The 16,099-nt window shown below is 46.4% G+C and overlaps 1 protein-coding gene across 1 annotated transcript; it reads left to right on the top strand.

Annotated features, from left to right (window-relative positions):
* Nucleotides 1-523: 523 nt before the first annotated feature.
* Nucleotides 524-11,462, top strand: Cfap161 (cilia and flagella associated protein 161). The gene is made up of 7 exons (XM_038313432.1): nucleotides 524-592; nucleotides 1,346-1,435; nucleotides 1,961-2,196; nucleotides 3,740-3,830; nucleotides 8,576-8,734; nucleotides 10,167-10,240; nucleotides 11,270-11,462. Exons 1-7 carry the CDS (start codon nucleotides 524-526, stop codon nucleotides 11,460-11,462), a joined length of 912 nt encoding a protein of 303 aa, XP_038169360.1.
* Nucleotides 11,463-16,099: the final 4,637 nt, after the last annotated feature.

Raw genomic sequence — 16,099 nt, 5'->3', positions numbered from 1 at the left:
CACTTCCACAGGAAAGCAAGGACACTCCCTTTTCAGAGTGCTTCAACTTAGAGCCCAATTTAAAAAGCAAAACGCATTTTTTTATGCCAATTGTAGTGTTGCATGTCTGTTATCCTAACACTAGGAGGCAGTCAGGAAGATTTCCAGTTCAAGACCGGACTGATACATAAAGAGTTCAAGACCAGCCTGGGGTATATATCCAGACACTCACTTAAAAATCCAACCCAAGAAAAACGACTTAAAAAGTTTCAAGACCTTTCTTCCCCCTAGGGAGCATTTGAAACATGTGCTGCGGGGCTTCCCAATCAGCTTTGCAGTGTTCCTCATTGAAGACCCTGGCAGTGATGGGAGGGGTAGGGTGAGGTGGCCTAAGGCGGAACATGGAACCAGCGCACCTGGTGTGCTGTCACTTATTGGCTAGCCAAGAGAACCTTGACCAACCGGGAGCTGCCTGGTCGTCATGGCAACGAGACACGCTAACGCTAGTGTCCTGGGAAGCTGGCTTTCTGACTGAGCAGGGACGATGGCACGGAACTTGTATGGTCCTGGAGTCCGGATGGGCAACTGGAACGAAGACGTCTTCCTGGAGGAGGTGCGCAGTTCCCAGGATTCTAGATCCTGTCCTGCATGCTCGCTCTGTGCTGCTCTGAGCACTTAGCCTCTTCTCACCCAGCCTCACCGTGTCCCCCACTCCCCTTTGAGGAACCCGAGGTAGTGCATCTGCTCTCTGAGCACCCGCTTCGCGGTTCCTGAACCCACAGCAGGCACAGATTGCCCCCTCCACCCCCGCACCCCTCCCCCCTTCCCCCCCCCCCCCCCCCCCCCCCCCCCGCCCTGGTTCTCTGCCTTCCCCAGCTTTGTGGCACCCCTAGGTGTTGGGAAGGTTCTGGTGTTACGAGTGTATGGAGAAAAGTAGGCTTTTTTTTTTTTTTTTTTTTGAGACAGGATTTATAGCTTTGGTGCCTGTCCTGGACTAGTTCTTGTAGACCAGGCTGGTCTCAAACTCGGATATCCACCTGCCTAGGCTTTCTACATGTTCACCACACAGTCAGGAGGACCCCGGTAGAGACTGCTGGCTTCCAAACAAATACCACTCCTGATGGTCTGTGGATGGGATAAGCATAGCGACCCTCTCTTTTTTCTTCTCCATGCATTTTTCTTCTCAGGGTTTTCTAAGCACTCCGCCGTGACATGCAGAGGACATTTCTGCCATCTTTGTCACGATCACATTTCCCTTTGTGTTCTCAAACTGTCTTTGAACTTGAGATGCTTCTGAAGGGAAAGCTACCAGGACGTGTGCAAGCCCCTCCCTGGGCTCTCCTTTACCCTGTCTTTGCATCCCCAGGAGCGCATGAGAGACTTCCTAGAGAAGAGGGAGAAGGGAGAACTTCTTATACAGAGAAACAGAAGGCTGAAAAAGATCCTCTTGAGACCGGTAATCTCAAATTCCAATGCCAGTTTCAAACTGCTGTCAAATTAAGTGTGAGTTAAGAAAGGAAAACGTCTATGAACAACTAGCCATTTTGAAAACTTAAAGAAAATTTATCTGAAAAGTACAGTTTTTTTAAAAAAAAGTTCTCCAAGGTTTTAGAAACATAACAGAAAGTCTCCCCTTAATTATGTTTACTTAATTGTGTTTGCATCTAAGGGATGGATTAATGCTTGCCCAAATAAAGTGCCTTCTGGTTGCAGCTCAAGAATGTTGGGTTGAGAGAATTTATAATGGAACCGACCTATGTGAATTCCAACAGCTTTGCTTGACCTTGTTTAGGGTCATTGGGAACTTGCTTGACCGTGTGGAAGGGAAGGACACTAAGGATCCGAGGGAGGGAGAGAAGGAGGGGGGAGGGCCTTATTGAAATGGTGCCAGTCTAAGAAAGGAGGTACCCTCGGGAGGGACCTAGGTCCCAGCAGCTAAGGAACTGGTTGGCTTATTGGAAAATTCCTTTTAAAACTGTAGATGGAGCTTTCAATATCCCAAGATGGGTTTGTCCACTACGGCGATAAGGTGATCCTTGTGAACCCTGACCACGCCCCGGGGGAGGAGGCTGGCGTGTTTCTGGAAGGAGACATGTGCCTGTGCATGAGCCCAGATGAAGTGAAAGCCCAGCTATGCAATGAGTTGGAAATGCCCTGTGGCGTGAGCGCTGTGCAGACCACCGTCCCGACGGGCAGGAACACCTTCACCATTTTGAGGTAGAGACTCTCATTCAGGGCATCACAGTATCCGCTTGGATTTGTAGCTTAAAAATCCGAAATGAGACATTAGTTTCCCTCATACATGTGAGGACCTGAGTTGGATCCCTAGAAACCATTTAACAAAACCTAGTGTGGTGACACTCACTTTTGTAATTCCAGCACCGGGCAGGAAGAGACATGCATACTCTGAGCCTTACTGGTCAGCCAGCCTAGCTTACTTACTGAATTTCAGGCCAAACGAGACACTTTAAAAAAAAAACAGCACCTGAGGAATACCACTGTGCACGCACACAAATGCACACAAACACACAGATAGACACGGACACACACACTGGGATCAGGTAATAACGGCTACAGGCAAAGGTTATGGGAATATTTTCTGACGTCTTATTTTGCTTGCTTACTTGAGAAACATTGCTGAGGACCCTTTACGTGCCCGTTGCCGAAGACAAAAGGTTAATTAGCTATTTGTGTTTAGTTCAAAATGTTTGCTTCATGGTGGCCAGATCCAGAGAATTGAACTTACATTCTGCCTGGAAGTAAAGAAGGATTTTCCAAACAATGTTACAGGATGCTTTGTGCTCACAAGAGAGTTTCCATGGCTCTTGCTAGTTTTGCAAGAAAAGTATGTCATGTAATAAAAGGCTACACGAGATGGGTTTTCCTCTCTTCAAATCAGTCGTCTACCAAAATTGACCTGAGGTTTTGGAAATGATCAATGAGACCCTTAGAGACGTACAATCATAACTCAAACTACCGTTTTGACTTTGATTGAGGACTGGCAATCCTTCGGTGACAAGAACAGAGCCTTGCATCCTTCTGCACCCTTCATTTAATTTGTCTTAATTAAATGGTTGGCGGTAAAACAACTTAAAGTCGAGGACCATTTCTGTCCCTGGAAGATGATGAGGGAAGATTGTATTAAATGCCTGCAGAGGTATCACTTTGGCTCCGTCTAACTTCTTGTCATACGTTGACATGACATGCTTAGTCTACTCCAAAGGCTACAGAGCGGCGGGGAGGCTCTGGGTTTGATCTGTGGGGCAGAGCAGGTAACAGCGTGCTCATGCTAGCTGGATGTTGAGGCTAAAACGAAAGAACTTTTATAGATGGCTATGGTGGTTTATGGCTGTAACTCCAGCACTCTCAGGATGCTGAGGCAGGAGGATTTCTGCAAGTTCCATGTCAGCCTGGCCTTCAATGTCAGACTGTCTCAAAACACCAAAAAACAAAATCGTGCATTTCTCAACTAAAGACATGAATAGAAAAATACAAAAAAAAAAAAAAAAAGAAAATCTTACAGTTGGTGCTTGAGTATTTTAAGTAATGTTGCAAAAATGGATATTGGGGTCCAGCACGGTGATTCTTGTCAGGGTCTCCTGACATCATCTCCCATCCGAGGTCTTTGCCTGGCAAGCCAAACAGACCAGGGTGGAACTTTTGTTATTTGAGTACGGCACGTGAATAGATGCCTTAAGAAAAGCGAGGGAATGATGGGAAGGCACAGTCCTCACTCTCTCCCCTTGCTCTAACCCTCCAGTGCTGGCACAGACAGGAGCGCTGTGGGCCAAGTCCTTAGATACGGGCAGAGCTTCTGCCTCGGGATAGCTGCAGGCCTGGAATGCAAGATGGTGAGTCTTCCTGTGTGTGCTCCTGTCGTCTGTCCTTGTTTACCAAGATGGCCAAGAGCTACCTCCAGTGGGAGTGTGCAGATGAGGGCCCCATTCCTGCTGTCACTGTGGATTCGGTCTGTGGGGCCTAGTGGGCGCTGTGTACCTGATTCTCTCCTCTTAGCTTTGTAAATAACAAAACAAACAAGCAAACAGCATCCTTGTCCTTAAAAGCTAAGGTTTATGCCTCGTCAAACAGTAAATGGAATGAACAGGTTAGCTGGTATTTGTCATATGCCACCAATGCCAGCAAGAAATACATTGCTTAGACTAATCTTGAACTTCTGGGCTCAAAGTGATGCTCATGTCTCAGTGTCCTGTCTAATATCTGGGACTGTAGGCATGGACCCTAGTGTCCAGCTCTGGCATTTGAAGCTTTTGATTAGCAATTATTTTTTTTTTTTCTAAGAAGTAATAAGGACGGTATGAGTTTGCCGAAGTCAGGAAGCTTAAGTCTCTGAGAATCTCCTTTACTTTGGAGATAATGAAGTATAATAGGCCAGGTGCCATGGCTCACACCTATTAAACCCAGCCCTTGAGAGGTGGAGGCTGGAGGATTGCCGTGAGTCTGAGACTCACGTGAGTCGTAGAGTGAGACTGATCAGGACAGAACCAAACAGACAACAGAAAGAACCAGATAAACTCACGCTTGAGTTTCCCATGCAAGCTCTGTAATGGGGATTTGTGTAAATTAACCATTTGAGTTGGTGACTCAAAGTTGGAGCACCGTGCCAGGCAATGCCGCAATTGCTTCATACATGCTGACTCCATTGTTTTCACGAGCGTCCCTGATGTAAGAACACTGGGAACTAGGCATTCAGCTTTAAATGGCAGAGCTAGGACCGCGGGCATTGTTATGGTTTGAGTGTGGAAAGTACCCCCCCTCCCCATAGGCTCCAGTGTTTGGACACTGAGTTCCCAATGGGTGGGGCTCTTTTGGGAGTTAGGGACCAGCTGGAGGAAGTGATTGGCAGTGGGGGAGAGGCCTTATAGCTCTTTCTGGTTCGGGCCCAATCTCTCCACTCCTTGGTCCATTGAGATGTAATCAGTGGCCCCATAGGCACAGCCACAGCTGTCCCTGCTGCCAAGCCTTTCCCACCACTAGAGACTAATTCCTGAAACTGTGAGCCCCAGTAAGCCCTTTCCCTTGCAAATCTGTCTTATCAGACAGCAAATGAGACAAAGGACATGAGCAGGAAATCCCAGTGTTGTCCGACATGACATCAGCCCTTTTGGTAGCACTAAGCCAAACTGACGGTGTCAGTCAAACTATGCCATGCATAGGTGTCCATCTGCAGCCTGAATTTAGATACAGAAATGAAGCATATAAGTCGTTGGGGCAGGGGCGTAGCACCCAGAGATGTGCACACCAGCATCTGTCTTCGATTGGTGCTTTCCTATGTGTCTTCTTAAAAAGGCACAACTCGGCTGTGACCTTAATGAGCACCCAGCTTCTTTCTACTTCCCTGTTTTCAAAGCTCTCCTTAACAGTTACATTTAAGGAATGCCTGATACATTATTGTACAGCCGTGTCAGAGTGACCCAGTCCTTAGTCTATCTTCGGGCAGGCTCCTTTGCTTTCTTCTTCTGGTGGTCTTACTATTCAGCCCAGGGCTGGCCTTGAACTAGCCATCTTCTTGCCTTAGCCTTCTGAGTTCTGTGATTACACGTGTGTGTGCGCCACCATGGCTAACTGAGTTTGTTACTCTAGTTTCTATCACGTATAGGGTTTCATGTGTGTAGGTGGGTAAATGCTTAAAGCTCACACCCCTCAAACCCTGGTTTAGTGAGTCTTTCTCCAGAATAGATTTTTTTCTTTTGGCCTATCATGACTGATATCAAGAATGTGAATACAAATAGAAGTATTGAAAGCTGGATATAGTAACACACACCTATATTTTCAGCACTTGAAGTGCTGAAGCAGGGGGATTGCCACAAAATAGAGGTCAGCCTGTGTTTCAGAGTGAGATCCTGTTTTTTTTTTTTTTTTTGTTTTGTTTCTTTTTAAAGGTAACATGTAAAAAGTTCTTTAATTGATTGGGATAATCTGTACCTTCAGCAACAATAAATGCAAAAGGCATTAAGCGTGGCAAACAGCATAATTTAAGTCTTTGCTAATCTTCTGGACAAACAGGAAAAGATATGTAAATGTCACAGTACCTGGTTCAGTCCCTGAACTTCTACCCTTCCCCCTCCTATGTCCTCACTTTTCCTCCCTGTCTTTGCTATCCTTATTCTTTTTCCCTGGGAGCCATGTGGTCTTTGTCTCCATTGACGGGGGTTTACCTTTCTGCCCTTTGGATGGATGATTAAATTTTGTATATTTGTTACTGCTATTTCATTCCTCATTTTAAATCGTAGTTGTTTTAATTGTATTTGTGAGCTAAATCTATCAGTTTTCCTTTGAAACTATTTCTTCGCGTGTGCGTGGGGAGGGCGTGTGCGTGTGCGCGTGCGAGTGTGTGACTGTGTGCCTACGACACCATTTGGGAGTTTTCACTTTTTGCCCTGTTTGAGACAGGGTCTTATTCACGGAGTCATCTCCTTAGCCCCTACATTGCTTTTAAGGTTTAGTCTGTTAGGGAATCTGATAAGAAGGAAGATAAGTATTACTTTCTAGATGTTTACAGTTTGACATTTGTTTACATTTATTCTTAATACACTTGAGATTTATTTTGGCAAAAGGTTTTGCCCCCAAGTTCCCCCAAATGATCATCCATCTCACGTGATAGCTCTCGAATAATTCTTCCTCCTGACACACGGTGCTTCCTTAGGCATATATTAAATTATCCTCTGCACCACATACTCTTCCTGAATGTTCTATTTTGATCCACTGAAGTCGTCTATTTTTACTCTAGGGCTACAGTGTTGTAATTATACAGCGCTGTAATGCACGTTGACAGATCTCTGTTCCCCTCCTTTCTCTCCCTTTGTCTGAGTTACATTAGGAATTAATCTTTCAGCTAAATGCAATAATTATCTTTTCCAGTCCCTCGGCCTGTGCAGGGAAAAGCCACTTTGTGTTTGGCTGGCACTGTAAAACTAAGTGCTTTTCCTTTATTCACAACTTTGGAGGTTTGACTCTTGTAAGGTGTGCCTCAGATTCTCTCAGGAAGGCATGTCAGCTCTTGGTCAGGTTTTGTGACTCGCCTCACACGGTTGGAGCACTGGTCTTGTTGATAGTGTTATTCCCTCCTGTTGGCTTTGAATGTCACTTCAGCAAAGCTCCTTTCCATCCAGGTCCAGTTCATTCTCTCTCTCTCCGTAGTACCTATCATCCATCTTTTCTTTCTCAAGGCCAGCCATGGTCCGGGCCTCATCGGTCTGATCTGTCTTCTGAGGAACCTTCTAAGCATAGGAGATCCTCTCACGAGGCCTCGTATTCCACTGACGCCACCTTGGGAATCAGCAGTCACATGGGGGACAGTCAACATCCACAGGGTAGCAAGAAACTGCTCTTATTCACAGCCCATCACCCCTCTCGCTGGGTAGAAAATGTACAGAGGATTCTAGCTCATGCCTTCCTCTTTGTACCTCAAGCACAGCTTAGTAGATAATAAAGCACGCACAAAGGGCCAAGGAAATGGCTCAATGGTTAAGAGCACTTGTTGCTTTCTTGGAAAAACCCAGGTTCATTTCTCAGCATGCACACGGTGGCTCACAACCAGTCCCAGAGGACCTGAAGCCTTCTCCTGACCTCGGCAGGCACCAGATGTACACACAGCACATATGCATACACGTTGACAAAACTCTCGTGTATAAGTCAAATAAGTCTAAGTTTTTGAACACTAGAACCTTGTTTGAAGACAAACTACCTTCATGTTCAAGGTGAAGGTGAACAAGCAAAGAGCTAACAAAGAACATTCTGAGCTTCCAGCAGGATGGGATGGCCCTTGATAAGGTTAGCCATGCAGCTAAGCTCTATTCCCAATGGGAACAAGGATTCCAGATGGTCAGGGTCACTAGAAAGTCAGGAGCCAGTGCCGGCTGTGATGAACCCAGGCCCTTGAAGAGTCCTTCATCTCAGGTGCCTGGTTTCGGTAATGTTATTTATAGCGCGGAGGATACAGACCCAGGTCCCATGTTTTGAAAGAGTTAGGGGAGCAGGGAATGGAGTATGGAAAAACGTTTTATTTTCTGTTGCCGAGACAAAACACCACGACCAAGGTGACAGAAAAAAAAGTATTTAATTTGGAGGTTCATGGTTCCAGAATGTTAAGAGTCCAACCATCCTGGCATCAGATAGGCAGAGATGGTGCTGGAAGAGGAGTTGAGAGCTCACATCTGCTTTTTAAGTAGGAAGCAGAAAGAGAGAGCTAACTGGGAATGGCATGGACTTCTGAAATCTCGAAGCCCACTGCTGGTGAGGCACCTTTTCCAATAAGGTCACACACACACCTTCTAGCCCTTCCCAAACAGTCCACCAACTGGGGACCCAAGTCTTCAAGCATAAGAGCATGGGAACCAGACTCATTCAAACCATCACAGGAAAGAGAAGGGGGGAAGGATACAGGAAGAGGGAGGGAAAGGGGGAAAATGCTCTTCTGACAATGTACTTCTAAGGAAGGGGAGAGTTGCATTTTCTTACAGGAAGGGGAGGAACAGGGTTCTAGAAGCTGCTTTCGTGCCTGCTTGCTGCAGTCTCTCTGGTCGCCCATTCCCCAGCTTTCTCCATAGCGGTGACTCTGCTCATGTGCTGTTTCCAGCTCTATTTATTCAGTGACCACAGGACCCTTATGAAGTCCTCTAAGAAGTCCTGGCTCCAGGAGGTGACTCTGACAGATGAGAACTCCCATCTGAACTGCTGGCAGGCTACCTTCCTCGACCCCCAGCTGCGCCTGGAATATGAAGGCTTCCCAGTCAGGGTGAGCTTGGCATGCAGGACGTGGGCCTGGGGTTTGTGAGAGGAAGGGCTGGGGCTCACTCCTGGCCCTCAGGCGGAGGCTCACTGTCACTCCAACTGCAGGAAGATTTCTTCTTTTTCTTTCGTTTGTATCTTAAATGTGGACAGCGCTGGATTGTTCTGAGGCAACGCTTTGAATTCCTGTCTCTGAACCCTGGTGGCTGCAGATTAGAATCACTGCACAAAGAGTACAAAAGACCCAGGGTCCCTGGGCTCTCCCAACACAGCTCTGTAGAAATCCCTGCACGCAATGCGCTTGGCAACTTAATCTGTACAGGCCTACTTCCTTCCTTCTCTCCCTCCCTCCCTTCCTCCATCAATCCCATCTCCTCCCTCTTTTTTCTTTCTCCTCCCCACCCTTCCTTTTTTCTCTCTCTCCTCTCCTTTCCCTCTCTCCTTTCTTCCTCTATCCCTGCCCCCTCTTTCCTCCTGTCCCCCTCCACTCGCTTCTCTTCTGCTCTCCTTTATTTCCTTCCTTCCCCTCTCCCTCCCTTTCTCTCCTCCCCTCCTCTCTTCTCCCTCCCCACTCCTTTCTTTCCTCACTCTGTAGCCCAGGCTGGCCCAAGCCTCTCCTTTCCAAGTATCCAAACAGCACCACTTTGCTTGACGAAAGATCCTGGGAAGCTGAGGGAAGGGAAGAGGCAGCAGCGGCTACGGAGGCACACACAGTCCCTGATCACTCTTGTTTGGGGCTCTGGACCAAGTGTGATGGAGCATGAGACATGATCCTTTTGGGAGGTTACTATGGGCACAGAGCAAGCTTGCTGCCTTTGCCTCTCCAACCCAAGGCTTTGCTACATATCCAAGGGGGCATCTGTTATAGGAGAGGGAGGGATTTTAGGACTCGCTGCATGCATCCGAGCATCCGGCATCAGCAGTTTTATAGGATTGCCCACGGGAGGGGCTACAGTCTCAGATTCCTCTGAGTCTGCCCCACATAGTGGGTCAATTTCTTCAAAGCTCTGGCAGGGTACCCCAGTTCCTGGAGGCTCCCTCCGAGTTGTACAGGGTGAAGGATGGTCACCTTATCCACAGGGAAGGAAGCTTGGCAGAATTTTCTGGGTAGCCATCCTCTCCTTGCTTGGCATTCCTAGGACGGCATTAGGAACTGCTAAATATATACGTGTGTGTGTGTGTGTGTACGTGTGTGTACACGTGTGTACTTAACAGCATCAGCCATGTTTCATGTTGTCAAAAGTCTTCTTACATATGACTTTGAATAATCTTCCCTGTAGACTATCTACCATGGTGCGTTTCATGAAGCCCATCATGGTTCCCCAGCCTTAGTAGGTTATATATGCACTACGTTGATGTGAATATGTTAATGTTTTCTAGATTCTTGCTTCCAGGAAGTCGTACAGAATGCTAATGGTACTCTTTTCCTATCCTGTAAGGCAAATGAAAAACTTATCCTCTATCATCGCCACACAAACCGAGCCTTGGCCGCCCATCGGCATCTCCCCATAAGGTACCATACTTCTGGGTGTAAGAGCATTCTCTTACATAGTGGGCTCAGGTCATGCACGTAAAAGCAGAGATGTTTGACTAGATGTCTGTGTCTAGTCATGCAAAGTTGAAGGTTTTTAGGTGATGAATTTAAAACGACCACATTGTTCATAAAAATTGTTTAAAAGTAAAGGTCAGTTTTTGTTTTCGTTTAGTGTTAAGCATACTAGACAAGTCAAATATGTGAAAATCCTTGTTAATGCTCAATGTTATTTGAATATTTCTGCTCTGTGATACAAAGATAAGCACTCAGTTGGCACATCAAATACTTTGTCAAGTGACTTATTTTATAATTCAGAAAGGGGTTACTAAATTTATGAAGACAGTCAAAAGACAAAGTTTAGTTTAAATTCAGGGTGGTCCATATGTTTATCACCTGAAGTTTTGATTGGCCCGAATTTAAAATCCAAAAGACTTGATTTTGCAAATACCATTTATTTAGTTAGTTGAGACAGGGTTTCTCTGTAGCTTTGGATCCTGTCCTGGAACTTGCTCTATAGACCAGGCTGGCCTCGAACTCAGAGAGTCATCTGTCTCTGTCTCCTGAGTGCTGGGATTACAGGCATGCATCATCATCGCCTGGCACAAATACTTATTTTTAACACTAAAGAAACTTAATGTATTATATTTGAGAAATGTATTATATTTGGGAAAAACTTTGTCAGAGATACCTACACGGCCCACACTATTGACTTAGAATTGTAACTGATACTTTTAAATGTCATAATTATGAATTATGATGCTGGAATTCTGCTTTGTGTAGAACTTTGATGCTGCTATTGGGTAAAGTCTTCCCTGATAGGAAGGTATTGGCTATAAAGGGACCCCATGTGCCTAAACCTCCAAGAACAGGGGGAAAATATTCCTGCAAACATACATTTTAGGGGCTCTCCTGGGCTTTGCAGAGTGGTCTGGTCCAAGAGGGATTTCCTAGGAGGGATTGAACACTGTCGTTCAGTTTCTAACTGAAATCCATTCTTTTGTGCTCCAGGACCTATTTTGGGAAGGAAGTTGAGGTTGCAGCTCACACACATCTGGATTCACACAGAGTTGAAAAACCCAAGAACCACTGGAAGCTGGTTACTGGGAATCCCAGAAACAAGGCGACCACAATGCTGGACCTCCCCAAACCTCCCACAGATGACACCCGTGCTGTGGAGCAGGCCATGGGCATCAGCCCATAGTTACACCAGGCACACATGGGGCCTCTCGGGCCCTGCTCTCAGCAACTGTAGGTCTTAAAAAGAAATGAACAATATTGGTTGTGTCCCAAGCGGTTTTTTAATAGGGTGCAGAATGCCAGGAACAGGGTATTAAAAGAAATATCATATTAAACTTATTGAAGTAGTGATGGGGACCTAGGTGTAGGGAGTAAATGGTGTCTGAAAACAATAGTATTTGAAGTTAGATCAGCTTTTGTTGATATTCTAATAGTAGAGAGCTCAGTACCCCCACTCGGAGCCCTTTGCTTAGCAGGCCCAGCAAAGCCTAAGCTCCTTTCCAAAGCTGTGTTTATGTAATAAATGATGTCAGAAGTTTATGGATGTTTTGGTATTGCTGTTTCTCCCCCAGTTTTCTTCCATGTGGAACAATGTGTAGTTCTGAGTTGTAGCTTTGCCTTGAGATTGAAATCCCCCATCTCTGCATCCTGAGTTCTGGGACCACAGCCATTGCATCTCTGTGTTCTGAAAAACATCCTACTTTTGTCTCAGCCTCCAGTCCGGGATGTCAGGTCCTCTGCTCAACGGGGGGTCTATAATCTTATAATGAACCTCACACTGCAGAATCCCTTTACCGCCAGTGAATTTTTGAAACTGAATCATGATGTCAGCCACAGGGTAACAAAGGTCCCAGCAATGGGGCTGGAGAGACAGCTGAGTGGTTAAATGTGAATTCTGCTCTTCCAGAGGATCCGAGTTCGGTTCTCAGCATCTATTTCAGGTGGCTGACAACTTCCTGTAACTCCAGCTCCAGGAGGACTGGTGCCCTCTTCTGGCCTGCTCAGGCATTGCCCTCACATGCTTGCCCCCCCCCCCCAACATATCAATACACATAATAAAAAAAAAAGGAAAAGTCTGGACAGAATGACTGTATATGCTTCCGTTTATTTGTTCAACTACTCATTCTGCTTTTGATGTAAGATATTAGGATCAATAGCTCTCCCCAAATAAACACGTTGAGTTGTAGAAAGGTTACAGTAGGTTTTATGTAGGTGAACTTGGGCTCAAGCATGCTTCAAGAAGCAGGCATTGGCACCAAAGGCTGTCTAGCCTGTCTCTGTGCTGGAGCCACCTTGGGGAACAATTATAGTCACTAATGTCAGAACCCTAAATAGACATCTTGACTCAATGCTGGTTCAACCTGGACAATGAGTTTCATCAGGGACTCTCAGACAGTCCATGGGCTTCGAGAGAAGCCCCATAGACAAGGACGCAGACAAAGTAACAGTTTCTTGAGATGGCCAGAAAAGACCTTTGTCAGCAGGTGCCAACCTGGCTATGTACTCGAGCACCCGAAGACCTTTGGCAAGAGCTGGGTCCAGGCTGTACTTCCTTCTACCAAACCAGAGCTTCTGGGGTGGGGCTCTAAAGTGTGCCTGCTTTTGGGCACATCTTAGGAGAGCCTCATTTGGTTTACTTTGGGTAGAGTTCCAATTTCCATATTAAAGTATTAAACTTTAAAGGTTGCTTTTTAAAAAATATATTTATGTGTATGGGTGTTTTATAGGTATGTCTGTGCATCACATGCATGCATTACTCATGAAGGACAAAAGAGGGCATCGGATCCCCTGGTATGGGAGCTAAAGATCATTGTTGGCAACCAGGTGCTTACTGGGAATGGAACCTCTCGAAGAGCAGAAAGTGCTCTTTGAGTCATCTCTGCAGCCTACAGAAGCAGTATTTTTTTTTTTTTTAAAAAAGCTTGCTAGTTTATTTTTAGAGTCACTGTCTTCAGAGAGGAAGATAACATATGCTTAAGTCTCCAAGGGCAAAAGCCAGACAGGTAGAGTTGCTCCACCTGCCTATCTGGGGAAGACATTCTGTAATAGCCAAAACCATCTGCAAACATAGTAGTCAATTCTGGCCCATTTTCACTCCCATCACAAGGGCATCTTAATCCCTACCCACCATTCGTGTGTGTGTGTGTGTGTGTGTAAGAGAAAATCCTGGGCTTGGAGGTACAGCTCAGTAATAGAGTACTTGACTAACATACAGAGAATCCTTAGATTTGAACGCCCAGAACTGGGGAATGGTGGATACAAATGAATCCCGTGCCTCTCATGCCTGTCACTAAAAGAACAGGTGAACTTCAGAACTGAGCCTGTTACCTGGGTCACCCATTGCTCAGTATCGCCTGTTGAACATCTTACATTATAAAGGACCTTTATTGTTAAACACCGAAATGGTCCTGTACTACGATCTATACGGTATTACGCCTGCAGCTCCCTGGGGCACTATAGATTTGGTTGTGTGTGTGGGGGGGAACTAAGCTGGAGACTTAAACATACAAAGACACACAGAGACAGAGACAGGGGTCACTCTTGATACAAGAGTGCCAACTTTATTGTGCTCAGGGGCAGCTTATATAGGGATCCTTAGCCACGCCCAGCTCTCGGGATCTTTCAGCTGCAGCCCCACCAGCCTGCCATCAGGGTCTCGTGCTCAGAGCAGCTGCAAGCATAGGAAAAACAAACCACTCACAGGGAACTCGGGGTCCGGGGCTCCACAGCCCTCAACAGCTCCCAACACTTTATGCTTTTTATCATTTGCCACCCCTCTCTGGTGTTATATGTGCAGCATTTATTCATGGCAAGCCCACACAGCTCCAAGCAGCAGGGCTGGGGCTTTCCTTCTAGACTCTGCTTCTGGATCAAGGGTTCTTCCTTATAGCATCCTTGACGGTTTGGGTTCGGGTAGTTCTTTGTCATAGAGCTGTCCTGGGCCTTATTTGTCAGCATTTCTGGACTTCACACCCTACACTACAGTGGCAATCTTCCAAAGACACCATAAATACCATGAGGAGACCAGGACAGGCCTGCTCCAGGCTACCCTATGCCACTGTGTGTTGTATGCAACAGCAGCCTACAGGATGAGTACTGTCCTAAGCTGCATGTATCAAGCAGTGGAGCTTGAATTTTATCTTGAAGGTGATGCCGGTTGTGAATGAGGTTGAAGAGGTGAACGTATGATGTCACTTTAGGGAGACTGCTGTGGAGGGATCGGGAAAAGGAGACAGTGGGGTTTTTGAATTTAGGCGGTGTTAAGAAGTATGGAGAGAAGGCATGGGATGGAGAGGCCTCGGAGAAAGACAGGGCTTCACAATTTGGTGGAGGAAGAAAAGGAGGAGAGAGAGGTGGTAGAGAAGGACCCCATTGCTAAGAACCAAGCACAGATGGGCAAGTGTTCAGGGAAGGTGAGGTGGTTGCCAGGGAAGAGTAGGCCCAACGTAGAGGCTACTTCCCTCCAGACAGGGTGTCTGTCATCTGCTAGGCTGGTACTCCTCTAGTCCTCCCTTGGTCACTGGTAGCAAATCCAAGTTCAGGACTGAGTGGAACCTTAGCTTCCGGCAGTAGGAACATAAGATAATCCCAGAGACGAGGTCTGGCCACTTTCTAGCTCCAAATCCTCCCTCCCCACCGCTCCCTAGGGCTGCAGGAAGAAATGATGTGGGTAAACACCGCTCTGAAAGTTCATCAGTTCCTACCCACAGATGGAGGGGAAGAGGAGGGAGAGGAAGGGGGCGGGGAGAAGGGAGGGCCGCAAGGTCCACTGGGGGAGGTGGTCATCTGTGACTCTGGGATCACAAGTGTGAGAAAGATGCCCAAGGCCTGAAGTGGGGATTGCAGATCTGATTGGTGGGTTTCTGGGGAGTGGGTTTTTTTTTTTAATGTCCTTTACCAAAGGCAAAATTAGAAACACCCTTTTCACTATTAAATTCATCATCTAGAGTTTTTTTTTTCGAAGAAATAACCATGTAGTTCCACTTACATATTTGATGATCATGCAATATAAATTCAGTTATTGTCCATGAGAACCTGACTGGGTTACTAGGCCTAGGAGATCCTGTGTACAGCAAACAGTTGGTCGCTAAACTCTTAACAAATCAAAAGGAAACAACACACATCCTGCTTGAAGACTAGAGCGGCAGGTTTGAACTGGATTATAAAAAAAACAAACAAAAATCCAAACCAAACAAACACACTCAAGGATCAAAGAATCTTTTCTAAACCGCATTCTAAGGAAAACAGCATGAGCAGCATCACTGGCCTGGCAGAGCCAAACTGGGGTGTCGGAGCCTGCAGGGGCCAATGGCCTCACCTGGCAATGTACGAAAGGGGAAAGAGCCTCAGCCGGGAAAGGGATTCACAACGCTTCGGGGAAGCCAGAGGCGGGTCCTCCGAGATGCAGTTACTTGGAGGAAGGGCCTGATCAGCATGTAACTGCTAAGGACTTTGAAGAGCAGAACCAGGAGTCGGGTCAGGAGTGGCTTGCAATCTGGCAGACAGGCACCGCGATTTGATTTGGGCATGCAGTTGCCTACGGTGGCCACAAGAGGTCAATGTTAACAACGTTAAGTCAATTCCAAAAGGGCTCAGTTAGGCTTAATGTCAAATAATGTGGGACTTCCCAGCTTCAAAAATGAATGTTTTAAGAGGGAAGGAATTATGAAAAGCGCCCTGTTAAGAGGCTATGGGAGGTCAAGACACCTCTCTGCCATAGTCTATAAAGTCACCCATCCCTATCATATCACTGTGTAAACTGGGAAAGGTTAAGGCAAGACTGCCCGTCATCTGCCACCACCAGCTCCCAGCGCTGTCTGG

The sequence above is a fragment of the Arvicola amphibius genome, chromosome 12, assembly GCF_903992535.2.
Source record: "Arvicola amphibius chromosome 12, mArvAmp1.2, whole genome shotgun sequence".
Lineage (NCBI taxonomy): Eukaryota > Metazoa > Chordata > Mammalia > Rodentia > Cricetidae > Arvicola > Arvicola amphibius.
This window is presented reverse-complemented; position numbering and strand designations above follow the sequence as displayed.

Bases quoted from the DNA above. Each gene is read 5' to 3' on its own strand.
- Cfap161 (XM_038313432.1), top strand. From the start codon at position 524: ATGGCACGGAACTTGTATGGTCCTGGAGTCCGGATGGGCAACTGGAAC. The intron at 593-1,345 runs GTGCGCAGTTCC...TTGCATCCCCAG, and splicing joins AAGACGTCTTCCTGGAGGAG to GAGCGCATGAGAGACTTCCT. The intron at 3,831-8,575 runs GTGAGTCTTCCT...TGCTGTTTCCAG, and splicing joins CAGGCCTGGAATGCAAGATG to CTCTATTTATTCAGTGACCA.